We start from the raw sequence: 16,169 nt of genomic DNA, 5'->3' as shown, positions 1-16,169 counted from the left end.
ATGTGAGGTGGGAGAGAGGAGGTGACACGGGGGATATGTGAGGGGGAGAGACGAGGTGACACGGGGGGATATGCGAGGAGGGAGAGAGGTGACACCGGGGATATGCGAGGAGGGAGAGAGGTGACACGGGGGGATATGCGAGGAGGGAGAGAATTGACACGGGGGATATGTGAGGAGAGAGGAAGTGACACGGGGGGATATATGAGGAGGGAGAGAGGTGACACGAGGGGATATGTGAGGCGGGAGAGAGGTGGTGACACGGGGATATGTGAGGAGGAAGAGAGGTGACACGGGGGGATACGTGAGGAGGGAGAGATGTGACACGGGGGGATACGTGAGGAGGGAGAGAGGTGACACGAGGGGATACGTGAGGAGGGAGAGATGTGACACGGGGGGATACGTGAGGAGGGAGAGAGGTGACACGGGGGGATACGTGAGGAGGGAGAGAGGTGACACGCGGGGATACGTGAGGAGGGAGAGAGGTGACACGCGGGGGATATGTGAGGAGGGGGAGAGGAGGTGACACTGGGGGGATATGTGAGGAGGGGGAGAGGAGGTGACACTGGGGGATATGCGAGGAGGGAGAGAGGTGACACGGGGGGATATGTGAGGAGGGAGAGAGCTGACACAGGGATATGTGAGGAGGGAGAGAGGTGATGGGGGATATGTGAGGGGGAGAGGAGGTGACACTGGGGATATGTGAGGAGAGAGGAGGTGACACTGGGGGGATATGTGAGGAGGGGGAGAGGAGGTGACACTGGGGGATATGTGAGGAGGGGGAGAGGAGGTGACACTGGGGGGATATGTGAGGAGGGGGAGAGGAGGTGACACTGGGGGATATGTGAGGAGGGGGAGAGGAGGTGACACTGGGGGATATGTGAGGTGGGAGGAGGTGACACGGGGGGATATGCGAGGAGGGAGAGAGGTGACACGGGGGGATATGTGAGGTGGGAGAGAGGTGACACGGGGGGATATGTGAGGAGGGAGAGAGGTGACACGGGGGGATATGTGAGGAGGGAGAGAGGAGGTGACATGGGGGGGATATGTGAGGAGGGGGAGAGGAGGTGACACTGAGGGGATATGTGAGGAGGGGGAGAGGAGGTGACACTGGGGGATATGTGAGGAGGGGGAGAGGAGGTGACACTGGGGGATATGTGAGGTGGGAGGAGGTGACACGGGGGGATATGCGAGGAGGGAGAGAGGTGACACGGGGGGATATGTGAGGAGGGAGAGAGGAGGTGACATGGGGGGGATATGTGAGGAGGGGGAGAGGAGGTGACACTGAGGGGATATGTGAGGAGGGGGAGAGGAGGTGACACTGGGGGATATGTGAGGTGGGAGAGAGGAGGTGACATGGGGGGATATGCGAGGAGGGAGAGAGGTGACACGGAGGGATATGTGAGGAGGGAGAGAGGAGGTGACACGGGGGGATATGTGAGGAGGGGGAGAGGAGGTGACACGGGGGGATATGTGAGGAGGGGGAGAGGAGGTGACACGGGATATGTGAGGTGGGAGAGAGGATGTGACACGGGATATGTGAGGAGGGAGAGAGGTGACACGGGGGATTTGCGAGGAGGGAGAGAGGTGACACGGGGGGATATGTGAGGTGGGAGAGAGGAGGTGACACGGGGGGGATATGCAAGGAGGGAGGGAATTGACACGGGGATATGTGAGGAGAGAGGAAGTGGCCCGGGGGATATGTGAGGAGGGAGAGAGGTGACACGGGGGAATATGTGAGGAGGGAGAGAGGTGACACGGGGGGATATATGAGGAGGGAGAGAGGTGACACGGGGGAATATGTGAGGAGGGAGAGAGGTGACACGGGGGGATATATGAGGAGGGAGAGAGGTGACACGGGGGGGATATGAGGCGGGAGAGAGGCGGTGACACGGGTGATATGCGAGGAGGGAGAGAGGTGACGGGGGGGGATATGTGAGGAGGGAGAGAGGTGACACGGGGGGATATATGAGGAGGGAGAGAGGTGACACGGGGGATATGTGAGGCGGGAGAGAGGCGGTAACACGGGGGATATGCGAGGAGGGAGAGAGGTGACATGGGGGGGGGATATGTGAGACGGGAGAGAGGCGGTGACACGGGGGATATGTGAGGTGGGAGGGAGGTGACACGGGGGGATATGTGAGGAGGGAGAGAGGAGGTGACACGGGGGATATGTGAGGTGGGAGATGTGACGGGAGCTTTGTGACAGGCTATGAATAATACACCACCAAAGATATAACTGGGTTGAGCCGGACGAGACTTAGATATGATAAAATATAATTTATTCCTTGAAAAAGGTGAGCACACGAGATATACAAATAACAGACAAAATATGGACACTTACTTAAAGGTTAGGATAAGAAAAGCCATCAGGATACAGGATGGGCCATTTCTTCCATAATTCAGTTTCAGATGAAGACATCACAGCAATACATGAAGATCATGAAGACACATGAAGACATTTGAGTAAGGGGGGACTCTGACTTATATACCATTTCAACCCTTCTCTTGCACTCAAGGCGCCGAGCTGTCTAGCAAAAATCTCTTTGAAGGAGATTTTGGCTTCCCTGTAAGTGTGAAGACTGACACTTAAAAACACTCAGCCCCTTTGTTCTTGCCCTTAGCATAAACAATCAGGACAGTTAGCTTTTGATCACTGGGCTATGTTAATTCCTCAGGATGCCCTTCCTGCTTTATTTAACATAGCAGATGGAGTCTTCATTTTTCAGAGCAGATCCAAAATCCCAGATACAGTTTAATACCTACCATATTAAAAGACCCGGTTCTGGTATGTCCAGCGGGCCAAAACTTTCCAGACCTTAGTGCCGGAAGTGGTACACTATAGGGTCCAAGTTTCAGCCCGCTACGACCTTCGGAACCGGAGTTATACAAATACCACATAAACCGTTTCATATTTTATTATAAAAATCTCTGCTAAAAAGAAATCTCAGCTTTTCACTAAATCCCCATTGAAAACAACGGACTCCGCCGCCATGGGTTTCAATGGAGCAACTCCGCCATTGTAGTCAATGGAGTTTCCCGCCATAGACTTTCAATGGAGGAACCGCCGCCATTGAAGTCTATGAGAAAATCCACAAATCTTTATCTTCGTCCACACTCCGTCTGGTTGGTCTGAGGGGGCTGGGGAAAGGGCATGCATTAAAGCCGGAATCTTGGCTATATGCCACCCAAATCCCATCCCTCTGGTCATTCCAGAACTGGAGATATAGACTTACACATTTCAACATTTTACACTTAGTCGTTTTTTTGCCATGCGGCTTTTCCCCATTGGAAACAATGGCCGGCACCGCCATTGACAATGCATGGCGCCCGCCGCCATTGGATTCAATGGTGCGACCCTCCTCCGCTCGACCCTTTACGGGGGTCCCTCATTCCCGGACCCGGTGTGGATCGTGTGTGCGGGTTCCTAGGGGTTAGGGACAAAAAGAACTTTATTCCCAGGGGCCCTAGAACCCAAGATTCCCACGCCAATTATCGTTGAACTTGACCGTAGTGATTAAACTCTTTTAAAAGACATTGTATCCGCTTTGGCGGTCTGCGGTTTGGATGGCTGCCAACCTGTTCCTCGAGGCCGGCGTTGAGGAATCTCCATTGAAGTCACTGATCCCATTGACTTACAATGGGAAACCGCCGCTCCTCCTCTCGGACGCCACCTGCTGGTCGTCGCTGGAAAACAGGTCCAAAACCGCTACTTCTGCCATTAGAAAGCATGGAGGCTCAATGGCGACCTATGGACGGCTGCAAAATGGAGCCTGAAAAGGCGGGAAAATTACACAAAGGGCTATAATCACTATTTTAACATTAACCCCTTCCCCCCCGCATCAACCCTAGTGTATGTGTGAGTGCAAATACCAGGATAACACAATACATTTACACAGGGGAATAAATATTTGGATATTGAAGCAAGGCAAAACACATTACGTGAGGAGGGAGAGGTGACACGGGGGGATACGTGAGGAGGGAGAGAGGTGACACGGGGGGATATGTGAGGAGAGAGGAGGTGATACCGCGGGATATGTGAGGAGGGAGAGAGGTGACCCCGGGGATATGTGAGGTGGGAGAGAGGTGACACGGGGTGATATGCGAGGAGGGAGAGAGGTGACACGGGGGGATATGTGAGGAGGGAGAGAGGAGGTGACATGGGGGAAATGTGAGGAGGGAGAGAGGTGACACGGGGGGATATGTGAGGAGGGAGAGAGGAGGTGACACGGGGGAAATGTCAGGAGGGAGAGAGGAGGTGACACGGGGATATGTGAGGAGGGAGAGAGGAGACACGGGGGATATGTGAGGTGGGAGAGGAGGTGACACGTGGGGATATGTGAGGTTGGAGAGAGGAGGTGACACGGGGGGATATGTGAGGCGGGATAGAGATGACACAGGGGGGATATGTGAGGTGGGTCTCTGCTGTGCCTGTGTTAGAAGTGGGAGGGTCTCGGCTGTGCCTGTGTTAGCGGTGGGAGGGTCTCGGCTGTGCCTGTGTTAGCGGTGGGAGGGTCTCGGCTGTGTCTGTGTTAGAAGTGGGAGGGTCTCGGCTGTGTCTGTGTTAGAAGTGGGAGGGTCTCGGCTGTGCCTGTGTTAGCGGCGGGAGGGTCTCGGCTGTGTCTGTGTTAGCGGCGGGAGGGTCTCGGCTGTGTCTGTGTTAGCGGTGGGAGGGTCTCGGCTGTGCCTGTGTTAGCGGTGGGAGGGTCTCGGCTGTGCCTGTGATAGCGGTGGGAGGGTCTCGGCTGTGCCTGTGTAAGCGGTGGGAGGGTCTCGGCTGTGCCTGTGTTAGCGGTGGGAGGGTCTCGGCTGTGTCTGTGTTAGCGGTGGGAGGGTCTCGGCTGTGTCTGTGTTAGCAGTGGGAGGGTCTCGGCTGTGTCTGTGTTAGCAGTGGGAGGGTCTCGGCTGTGCCTGTGTTAGCGGTGGGAGGGTCTCGGCTGTGCCTGTGTTAGCGGTGGGAGGGTCTCGGCTGTGCCTGTGTTAGCGGTGGGAGGGTCTCGGCTGTGTCTGTGTTAGCGGTGGGAGGGTCTCGGCTGTGTCTGTGTTAGCGGTGGGAGGGTCACGGCTGTGCCTGTGTTAGCGGTGGGAGGGTCTCGGCTGTGTCTGTATTAGAAGTGGGAGGGTCTCGGCTGTGTCTGTGTTAGCGGTGGGAGGGTCTCGGCTGTGCCTGTGTTAGCGGTGGGAGGGTCTCGGCTGTGCCTGTGTTAGCGGTGGGAGGGTCTCGGCTGTGCCTGTGTTAGCGGCGGGAGGGTCTCGGCTGTGTCTGTGTTAGCGGTCGGAGGGTCTCGGCTGTGTCTGTGTTAGCGGTGGGAGGGTCTCGACTGTGTCTGTGTTAGCGGTGGGAGGGTCTCGGCTGTGTCTGTGTTAGCAGTGGGAGGGTCTCGGCTGTGCCTGTGTTAGCGGTGGGAGGGTCTCGGCTGTGCCTGTGTTAGCGGTGGGAGGGTCTCGGCTGTGTCTGTGATAGCGGTGGGAGGGTCCGGCTGTGTCTGTGATAAAGGTGGGAGGGTCTCGGCTGTGCCTGTGTTAGCAGTGGGAGGGTCTCGGCTGTGCCTGTGTTAGCGGTGGGAGGGTCTCGGCTGTGCCTGTGTTAGCGGTGGGAGGGTCTCGGCTGTGCCTGTGTTAGCAGTGGGAGGGTCTCGGCTGTGCCTGTGTTAGCAGTGGGAGGGTCTCGGCTGTGTCTGTATTAGAAGTGGGAGGGTCTCGGCTGTGCCTGTGTTAGCGGTGGGAGGGTCTCGGCTGTGTCTGTGTTAGCAGTGGGAGGGTCTCGGCTGTGCCTGTGTTAGCAATGGGAGGGTCTCGGCTGTGCCTGTGTTAGAAGTGGGAGGGTCTCGGCTGTGTCTGTATTAGAAGTGGGAGGGTCTCGGCTGTATCTGTGTTAGCGGTGGGAGGGTCTCGGCTGTGCCTGTGTTAGCGGTGGGAGGGTCTCGGCTGTGTCTGTGATAAAGGTGGGAGGGTCTCGGCTGTGCCTGTGTTAGCAGTGGGAGGGTCTCGGCTGTGCCTGTGTTAGCGGTGGGAGGGTCTCGGCTGTGCCTGTGTTAGCGGTGGGAGGGTCTCGGCTGTGCCTGTGTTAGCGGTGGGAGGGTCTCGGCTGTGCCTGTGTTAGCGGTGGGAGGGTCTCGGCTGTGCCTGTGTTAGCGGTGGGAGGGTCTCGGCTGTATCTGTGTTAGCGGTGGGAGGGTCTCGGCTGTGCCTGTGTTAGCGGTGGGAGGGTCTCGGCTGTATCTGTGTTAGCGGTGGGAGGGTCTCGGCTGTGCCTGTGTTAGCGGTGGGAGGGTCTCGGCTGTGCCTGTGATAGCGGTGGGAGGGTCTCGGCTGTGCCTGTGATAGCGGTGGGAGGGTCTCGGCTGTGCCTGTGTTAGCAGTGGGAGGGTCTCGGCTGTGTCTGTACTAGAAGTGGGAGGGTCTCGGCTGTGTCTGTATTAGAAGTGGGAGGGTCTCGGCTGTGCCTGTGTTAGCGGCGGGAGGGTCTCGGCTGTGTCTGTGTTAGAAGTGGGAGGGTCTCGGCTGTGCCTGTGTTAGCAGTGGAAGGGTCTCGGCTGTGCCTGTGTTAGCGGTGGGAGGGTCTCGGCTGTGCCTGTGTTAGAAGTGGGAGGGTGTTGGCTGTGCCTGTGTTAGCGGTGGGAGGGTCTCGGCTGTGTCTGTACTAGAAGTGGGAGGGTCTCGGCTGTATCTGTATTAGAAGTGGGAGGGTCTCGGCTGTGCCTGTGTTAGCGGCGGGAGGGTCTCGGCTGTGTCTGTGTTAGAAGTGGGAGGGTCTCGGCTGTGTCTGTATTAGAAGTGGGAGGGTCTCGGCTGTATCTGTGTTAGCGGTGGGAGGGTCTCGGCTGTGCCTGTGTTAGCGGTGGGAGGGTCTCGGCTGTGTCTGTGATAAAGGTGGGAGGGTCTCGGCTGTGCCTGTGTTAGCAGTGGGAGGGTCTCGGCTGTGCCTGTGTTAGCGGTGGGAGGGTCTCGGCTGTGCCTGTGTTAGCGGTGGGAGGGTCTCGGCTGTGCCTGTGTTAGCGGTGGGAGGGTCTCGGCTGTGCCTGTGTTAGCGGTGGGAGGGTCTCGGCTGTGCCTGTGTTAGCGGTGGGAGGGTCTCGGCTGTATCTGTGTTAGCGGTGGGAGGGTCTCGGCTGTGCCTGTGTTAGCGGTGGGAGGGTCTCGGCTGTATCTGTGTTAGCGGTGGGAGGGTCTCGGCTGTGCCTGTGTTAGCGGTGGGAGGGTCTCGGCTGTGCCTGTGATAGCGGTGGGAGGGTCTCGGCTGTGCCTGTGATAGCGGTGGGAGGGTCTCGGCTGTGCCTGTGTTAGCAGTGGGAGGGTCTCGGCTGTGTCTGTACTAGAAGTGGGAGGGTCTCGGCTGTGTCTGTATTAGAAGTGGGAGGGTCTCGGCTGTGCCTGTGTTAGCGGCGGGAGGGTCTCGGCTGTGTCTGTGTTAGAAGTGGGAGGGTCTCGGCTGTGCCTGTGTTAGCAGTGGAAGGGTCTCGGCTGTGCCTGTGTTAGCGGTGGGAGGGTCTCGGCTGTGCCTGTGTTAGAAGTGGGAGGGTGTTGGCTGTGCCTGTGTTAGCGGTGGGAGGGTCTCGGCTGTGCCTGTGTTAGCAGTGGGAGGGTCTCGGCTGTGCCTGTGTTAGCGGTGGGAGGGTCTCGGCTGTGCCTGTGTTAGCGGTGGGAGGGTCTCGGCTGTGCCTGTGTTAGCAGTGGGAGGGTCTCGGCTGTGTCTGTATTAGAAGTGGGAGGGTCTCGGCTGTGTCTGTATTAGAAGTGGGAGGGTCTCGGCTGTGTCTGTGTTAGCGGTGGGAGGGTCTCGGCTGTGCCTGTGTTAGCAGTGGGAGGGTCTCGGCTGTGCCTGTGTTAGCGGTGGGAGGGTCTCGGCTGTGTCTGTGTTAGCGGTGGAAGGGTCTCGGCTGTGTCTGTGTTAGCGGTGGGAGGGTCTCGGCTGTGTCTGTGTTAGAAGTGGGAGGGTCTCGGCTGTGCCTGTGTTAGCGGTGGGAGGGTCTCGGCTGTGTCTGTGTTAGTAGTGGGAGGGTCTCGGCTGTGCCTGTGTTAGCGGTGGGAGGGTCTCGGCTGTGCCTGTGTTAGCGGTGGGAGGGTCTCGGCTGTGCCTGTGTTAGCGGTGGGAGGGTGTTGGCTGTGCCTGTGTTAGCGGTGGGAGGGTGTTGGCTGTGCCTGTGTTAGCGGTGGGTGGGTCTCTGCTGTGCTTGTGTTAGCAGTGGGAGGGTCTCGGCTGTGCCTGTGATAGCGGTGGGAGGGTCTCGGCTGTGTCTGTGTTAGCGGTGGGAGGGTCTCGGCTGTGTCTGTGTTAGCGGTGGGAGGGTCTCGGCTGTGCCTGTGTTAGCGGTGGGAGGGTCTCGGCTGTGCCTGTGTTAGCGGTGGGAGGGTCTCGGCTGTGTCTGTGTTAGCGGTGGGAGGGTGTTGGATTTGTCACAGGAGACCAGGTACTTACACCTTTTTACCAGGATCATTTCATTGAGCAAAACGCGTAATGAAATAAATTGTAATGTATTCACTTAAAGCTGCAGGTCAGTCTTCTTTTTTTTTTTTTTTAATTTATTTTTTTACTTCAATAGTTTCATTTGGCCAATCTCTAATTACCTAAAGAACTGCATAGCTGCCGGTCAATTCGTTCTCCGTCTATTGATCGGCAAAGTTTGGCGACATCTTTAAATATGGGGAATGTAAATCGTTACTATAGGAACAAGCATGCTTGTAAAATAGAATACAAGAAAATTGGCCTTTCAAAGTTGTTTTTTTTAAAACAGAAAATGCTAAAAGTATTTTTTCTTACTACAGAACTGATTTATTAAAAAAAACACACATGCAGGATATTGACTGAACTGCAGCTTTAAAATAGACAAACACACAATTTTACACGAAATACAGGAAAAAGCACACTTAGGCCGTGCATATAGTTCCGTCGATGGCAACAACGGGTGACGTCACCGGCGAAACTTATATTTTGCCAGGCGGTAGCGTTGCGTGTTTCTGGCAATTTGATTAGTTCAAGGGCCGTCATTTGATGCGGCAGCCCTTCAAAAATCAAATTTTGCCGCTACCAGTTTTCGCGACGTTGACGTCGCACGCAATATAAGCGCACGCGGCGGCGGCGGCGGCAGCAATGCATTTGTTTTCGGGCTGCAGGGAATCTTTACTTAAGGATTTTCCCCTGAGAACAGTTGCAAAAACACGACAGAAAATATCCAGGCAGCTTTCTGCTGAAGCCCCTTTTCTTCCTGGCTGCAGACTGAAAACCCTTAGGCCTGGTCCCCGCTGGCTACTGCAGCGCTGTGGCGGATGCTGCAGGAACGAGAGACCTTGATTAATTCATTTGACACCTTGAGTGGGCCATCCACACGGACCCCCCTCTTCAAGTAAATCCCTTTGAAATTCAGAGCAGTTCAAAGAAACAGTTCTGACCTGTTTCAGACTCAGCATTTTGTATTTTTGTTAAAAGTGTAGCTCATTAACCCCTTAAGCACCAGAAGGATTAAAAATAACCAATATCTCATGACATTATCATGACAGAGGGCCTGGGCTGTCCCTCTGTTAGCAGTGGGAGGGTCCGGCTGTCCCTCTGTTAGCAGTGGGAGGGTCCGGCTGTCCCTCTGTTAGCAGTGGGAGGGTCCGGCTGTCTCTCTGTTAGCAGTGGGAGGGTCCGGCTGTCTCTCTGTTAGCAGTGGGAGGGTCCGGCTGTCCCTCTGTTAGCAGTGGGAGGGTCCGGCTGTCTCTCTGTTAGCAGTGGGAGGGTTCTGGGCTGTCTCTCTGTTAGCAGTGGGAGGGTCCGGCTGTCCCTCTGTTAGCAGTTGGAGGGTCCGGCTGTCTCTCTGTTAGCAGTGGGAGGGTTCTGGGCTGTCCCTCTGTTAGCAGTGGGAGGGTTCTGGGCTGTCTCTCTGTTAGCAGTGGGGGCGGGGGGGTTCTGGGCTGTGCCTGTGTTAGCAGTGGGAGGTTCTGGGCTGTCCCTCTGTTAGCAGTGGGAGGTTCTGGGCTGTCCCTCTGTTAGCAGTGGGAGGTTCTGGGCTGTCCCTCTGTTAGCAGTGGGAGGTTCTGGGCTGTCCCTCTGTTAGCAGTGGGAGGGTCCGGCTGTCCCTCTGTTAGCAGTGGGAGGTTCTGGGCTGTCCCTCTGTTAGCAGTGGGAGGTTCTGGGCTGTCCCTCTGTTAGCAGTGGGAGGGTCCGGCTGTCCCTCTGTTAGTAGTGGGAGTGTTCTGGGCTGTCCCTCTGTTAGCAGTGGGAGTGTTCTGGGCTGTCCCTCTGTTAGCAGTGGGAGTGTTCTGGGCTATCCCTCTGTTAGCAGTGGGAAGGTTCTGGGCTGTCCCTCTGTTAGCAGTGGGAGGGTTCTGGGCTGTCCCTCTGTTAGCAGTGGGAGGGTTCTGGGCTGTCCCTCTGTTAGCAGTGGGAGGTTCTGGGCTGTCCTTCTGTTAGCAGTGGGGGGTCCGGCTGTTCCTCTGTTTGCAGTGGGGGGGTTCTGGGCTGTCCCTCTGTTAACAGTGAGAGGGTCCGGCTGTGCTCGTGTTAGCAGTGGGGGGGGGGGGGGTCTGGGCTGTCTCTCTGTTTGCTGTTGGAGGTGTCTGGCTGTCTCTCTGTTAACAGTGGGGGGGGGGGTCCGGCTGTCTCTCTGTTAGCAGTGGGAGGGTCCGGCTGTCCCTCTGTTAGCAGTGGGGGGGTCTGGGCTGTCCCTCTGTTAGCAGTGGGAGGGTTCTGGGCTGTCTCTCTGTTAGCAGTGGGTGGGTCTGGGCTGTCTCTCTGTTAGCAGTGGGGGGGGGGGTCTGGCTGTCTCTCTGTTAGCAGTGGGAGGGTCCGGCTGTCTCTCTGTTAGCAGTGGGTGGGTCTGGGCTGTCTCTCTGTTAGCAGTGGGGGGGTCTGGGCTGTCTCTGTTAGCAGTGAGAGGGTTCGGCTGTCCCTCTGCTAACAGTGGGGGGGTCTGTCTGTCTCTCTGTTAGCAGTGGGAGGGTCTGGCTGTCTCTCTGTTAGCAGTGGGGGGGGGTCTGGGCTGTCCCTCTGTTAACAGTGGGGGGGGGGGGGGTCTGGCTGTCTCTCTGTTAGCAGTGGGGGGGGGGGGTTCTGGGCTGTCCCTCTGTTAGCAGTGGGGGGGTTCTGGGCTGTCTCTGTTAGCAGTGGGAGGGTTCTGGGCTGTCCCTCTGTTAGCAGTGGGAGGGTCCGGCTGTCTCTCTGTTAGCAGGGGGGGAGGGTTCTGGGCTGTCCCTCTGTTTGCAGTGGGGGGGGGGGTCTGGGCTGTCTCTGTTAGCAGTGGGAGGGTTCTGGGCTGTCCCTCTGTTAGCAGTGGGGGGTTCGGCTGTCTCTCTGTTAGCAGGGGGGGGGGGGGTTCTGGTCTGTCCCTCTGTTAGCAGTGGGGGGGTTCTGGGCTGTCTCTCTGTTAGCAGTGGGAGGGTTCTGGGCTGTCCCTCTGTTAGCAGTGGGAGGGTTCTGGGCTGTCCCTCTGTTTGCAGTGGGGGGGGGGGGGGTCTGCGCTGTCTCTCTGTTAGCAGTGGGAGGGTTCTGGGCTGTCTCTCTGTTTGCAGTGGGGGGGGGGGGGTTCTGGGCTGTCCCTCTGTTTGCAGTGGGGGGGTCTGGGCTGTCTCTCTGTTAGCAGTGGGAGGGTTCTGGGCTGTCCCTCTGTTAGCAGTGGGAGGGTCCGGCTGTGCTCTGTTAGCAGTGGGAGGGTTCTGGGCTGTCCCTCTGTTTGCAGTGGGGGGGGGGGGGGGGGGTCTGCGCTGTCTCTCTGTTAGCAGTGGGAGGGTTCTGGGCTGTCTCTCTGTTTGCAGTGGGGGGGTTCTGGGCTTTCCCTCTGTTTGCAGTGGGGGGGTCTGGGCTGTCCCTCTGTTTGCAGTGGGGGGTCCGGCTGTCCCTCTGTTAGCAGTGGGAGGGTCTGGGCTGTGCCTGTGTTAGCAGTGGGGGGTCCGGCTGTCCCTCTGTTTGCAGTGGGGGGGTTTGGGCTGTCCCTCTGTTTGCAGTGGGGGGTTTGGGCTGTCCCTCTGTTAGCAGTGGGAGGGTCTGGGCTGTCCCTCTGTTAGCAGTGGGGGGGTTTGGGCTGTCCCTCTGTTAGCAGTGGGAGGGTCTGGGCTGTGCCTGTGTTAGCAGTGGGGGGGTTTGGGCTGTCCCTCTGTTAGCAGTGGGAGGGTCCGGCTGTGCTCGTGTTAGCAGTGGGAGGGTCCGGCTGTCCCTCTGTTAGCAGTGGGAGGTTCTGGGCTGTCCCTCTGTTAGCAGTGGGAGGTTCTGGGCTGTCCTTTTGTTAGCAGTGGGAGGGTCCGGCTGTCCCTCTGTTAGCAGTGGGAGGGTTCTGGGCTGTCCCTCTGTTAGCAGTGGGGGGGTCTGGGCTGTCCCTCTGTTAGCAGTGGGAGGGTCCGGCTGTCTCTCTGTTAGCAGTGGGAGGGTTCTGGGCTGTCCCTCTGTTAGCAGTGGGGGGGTTTTGGGCTGTCCCTCTGTTAGCAGTGGGGGGGTTCTGGGCTGTCCCTCTGTTAGCAGTGGGAGGGTTCTGGGCTGTCCCTCTGTTAGCAGTGGGAGGGTTCTGGGCTGTCCCTCTGTTAGCACTGGGAGGGTTCTGGGCTGTCCTTTTGTTAGCAGTGGGAGGGTCCGGCTGTCTCTCTGTTAGCAGTGGGAGGGTTCTGGGCTGTACCTCTGTTAGCAGTGGGAGGGTTCTGGGCTGTCCCTCTGTTAGCAGTGGGAGGGTCCGGCTGTCTCTCTGTTAGCAGTGGGAGGGTCTGGGCTGTCCCTCTGTTAGCAGTGGGAGTGTCCGGCTGTCCCTCTGTTAGCAGTGGGAGGGTTCTGCGCTGTCTCTCTGTTAGCAGTGGGAGGGTTCTGGGCTGTCCCTCTGTTAGCAGTGGGAGTGTCCGGCTGTCCCTCTGTTAGCAGTGGGAGGGTTCTGGGCTGTGCCTCTGTTAGCAGTGGGAGGGTTCTGGGCTGTCCCTCTGTTAGCAGTGGGAGGGTTCTGCGCTGTCTCTCTGTTAGCAGTGGGAGGGTTCTGGGCTGTCCCTCTGTTAGCAGTGGGAGTGTCCGGCTGTCCCTCTGTTAGCAGTGGGAGGGTTCTGCGGTGTCTCTCTGTTAGCAGTGGGAGGGTTCTGGGCTGTGCCTCTGTTAGCAGTGGGAGGGTTCTGGGCTGTGCCTCTGTTAGCAGTGGGAGGGTTCTGGGCTGTCCCTCTGTTAGCAGTGGGAGTGTCCGGCTGTCCCTCTGTTAGCAGTGGGAGGTTCTGCGCTGTCCCTCTGTTAGCAGTGGGAGTGTCCGGCTGTCCCTCTGTTAGCAGTGGGAGGGTTCTGCGCTGTCTCTCTGTTAGCAGTGGGAGGGTTCTGGGCTGTGCCTCTGTTAGCAGTGGGAGGGTTCTGGGCTGTCTCTCTGTTAGCAGTGGGAGGGTTCTGGGCTGTCCCTCTGTTAGCAGTGGGAGGGTTCTGGGCTGTCCCTCTGTTAGCAGTGGGAGGGTTCTGGGCTGTCCCTCTGTTAGCAGTGGGAGTGTCCGGCTGTCCCTCTGTTAGCAGTGGGAGGGTTCTGGCTGTCTCTCTGTTAGCAGTGGGAGGGTTCTGGGCTGTCCCTCTGTTAGCAGTGGGAGGGTCCGGCTGTCTCTCTGTTAGCAGTGGGAGGGTCCGGCTGTCCCTCTGTTAGCAGTGGGAGGGTCCGGCTGTCCCTCTGTTAGCAGTGGGAGGGTCCGGCTGTCTCTCTGTTAGCAGTGGGAGGGTCTCAGACTTTGCCCGGTTCCAGCCCTGGTGTCACTCTCTCGCTGCTGCCTCCCGGCACGTCCTGCATTCTGTGCGAGTGTCCCAGGGACATTTTAAGGGTCTTGTACGTGAGGAGGAGGTGAGCTACATATATATTTAGATTGTTTGCTGGGTAACGCATTGTTTAAATGCCTCCCCCCTTGGCACAGCCGGCGGTGAGAGCTTCTCACACTACCTCCCGGGGCACACTGTGTGCCGTGCTGTCTGACTGCTTCTCTGGGATTACCCTAATAAGAGTGGGGCTCTGCGGCTGCAGCGCTCTGACCCCACACCCCGGCCCTGAGCAGACATTATTATTCCCCGCTATAAGATGTAAGTTGTGGGCTGGGGAAGGAGTCTGCATTTCTTTTCTGGGTTTGAATTGTGCGTTGTGTGTTTCAGGGCTGGCTCAGGGTTGTATGTCACAAGCGCCAGCCGTGGTCTGCGCAGGAAACTGAGCCCAGGAAGCAGCGATGGCGCAAACTAAGCAGGTCCGTGTCCTGCTGCTCAACGACATGGAGAAGCTGGAGAAGAGGCTCTTCAGGCTGGAACAAGGTCAGTGGCCTCTCCTAGATCAGGGGGGCAACTCCTGTCCTGAAGGGACACCAACTGCTAAGGTTTTCAGGATATTCCTGCTTCAGCTCAGGTGGGTCAATCAGTGTCTCAGTAGAAAACTGCACCACATGTGCTGAAGCAGGGATATCCTGAAAACATGACCTGTTGGCCCTTGAGGACTGGAGTTGGCCAGCCATGTCCTAGATTGTGTCAGGAACGAGGTAACCTGGCCTCTCCTAGATTGTGTCAGGAACTTTGTGTCAGGAACTTTGTGTCAGGAACTCCTAGATTGTGTCAACAGAGGAATAGCTATGTAACATTGACCCCTTCACTGCCAGAGAGTCCTGCCATGAATATAATGACACGTGGACTGATACGATAACAGGCGGAGCGATAGGATAACAGGCGGAGCGATGGGACAACAGGCGGAGCGATGGGATAACAGGTGGAGCGATAGGATAACAGGCAAGTGATAGGATAACAGGCGGAGCGATAGGATAACAGGCGGAGCGATAGGATAACAGGCGGAGCGATAGGATAACAGGCGGAGCGATAGGATAACAGGCGGAGCGATAGGATAACATAACAGGCGGAGCGATAGGATAACAGGCGGAGCGATAGGATAACATAACAGGCGGAGCGATAGGATAACAGGCGGAGCGATAGGATAACAGGCGGAGCGATAGGGTAACAGGCGGAGCGATAGGATAACAGGCGGAGCGATAGGATAACAGGCGAAGCGATAGGATAACAGGCGGAGCGATAGGCTAACAGGCGGAGCGATAGGATAACAGGCGGAGCGATAGGATAACAGGCGGAGCGATAGGATAACAGGCGGAGCGATAGGGTAACAGGCGGAGCGATAGGATAACAGGCGGAGCGATAGGATAACAGGCGAAGCGATAGGATAACAGGCGGAGCGATAGGATAACAGGCGGAGCGATAGGATAACAGGCAGCAAGAGATATAATAGTATGCAGGTAACAGGCTGTAGGGTGGAATAGTACTTGGGTAACAAGCTGTAGGGTGGAATAGTACACTGGTTACAGGCTGTAGGGTGGAATAGTACTCGGGTAACAAGCTGTAGGGTGTAATAGTACACTGGTTACAGGCTGTAGGGTGGAAAAGTACTCGGGTAACAAGCTGTAGGGTGTAATAGTACACTGGTTACAGGCTGTAGGGTGGAATAGTACTCGGGTAACAAGCTGTAGGATGAAATAGTACTCGGGTAACAAGCTGTAGGATGGAATAGTACTCGGGTAACAAGCTGTAGGATGGAATAGTACACAGGTAAGAGGCTGTAGGGTGGAATAGAACTCGGGTAACAAGCTGTAGGATGGAATAGTACTCGGGTAACAAGCTGTAGGATGGAATAGTACACAGGTAAGAGGCTGTAGGGTGGAATAGTACTCGGGTAACAAGCTGTAGGGTTGAAACCTCAGCGGTTTCATACATGGATGTGTCTGTATCTGGATTACAGTTGTGTGTGTATACAATGGAACCACACTCTCTGTAACCCCTTCCCTGCTGTACGGACCTGCAATGTTCTGTGAGTTACAGATACACGCTGCTCTGCATGTTATGTGTACACGCCAATTTGCATGTTACAAATACGCTGCAGTGAGTTATATTCATGCTCCACTGCGTTACAGACACGCACGCTTGCACTACCTGTTACAGACACGCTGCACTGCGTGTTACAGACACGCTGCACTGCGTGTTACAGACACGCTGCACTGCGTGTTACAGACACGCTGCACTGCGTGTTACAGACACGCTGCACTGCGTGTTACAGACACGCTGCACTGCGTGTTACAGACACTCTGCACTGCGTGTTACAGACACTCTGCACTGCGTGTTACAGACACGCTGCACTGCGTGTTACAGACACGCTGCACTGCGTGTTACAGACACGCAGGCTGCACTGCGTGTTACAGACACGCAGGCTGCGCTGCGTGTTACA

The 16,169-nt window shown here is 56.8% G+C and overlaps 1 protein-coding gene across 4 annotated transcripts in view; it reads left to right on the top strand.

Moving 5' to 3' along the window:
• Positions 1–16,169, top strand: part of AGL (amylo-alpha-1,6-glucosidase and 4-alpha-glucanotransferase) — a 340,722-nt gene that overhangs the window by 4,096 nt on the left and 320,457 nt on the right. For 2 of the 4 annotated variants that reach the window (XM_075617126.1, XM_075617123.1), the window contains exons 1-2: positions 13,599–13,751; positions 14,054–14,206. In XM_075617126.1, coding sequence (XP_075473241.1) covers positions 14,125–14,206 — 82 coding nt within the window. In that variant the 5' untranslated portion in view covers positions 13,599–13,751; positions 14,054–14,124. Of the gene's footprint in view, positions 1–13,598; positions 13,752–13,826; positions 13,985–14,053; positions 14,207–16,169 lie in introns of those variants that run through there. The other 2 variants (XM_075617124.1, XM_075617125.1) reach the window with 2 other exon arrangements.

Source organism: Ascaphus truei, chromosome 10, assembly GCF_040206685.1.
Source record: "Ascaphus truei isolate aAscTru1 chromosome 10, aAscTru1.hap1, whole genome shotgun sequence".
Classification (NCBI taxonomy): Eukaryota; Metazoa; Chordata; class Amphibia; order Anura; family Ascaphidae; genus Ascaphus; species Ascaphus truei.
This window is presented reverse-complemented; position numbering and strand designations above follow the sequence as displayed.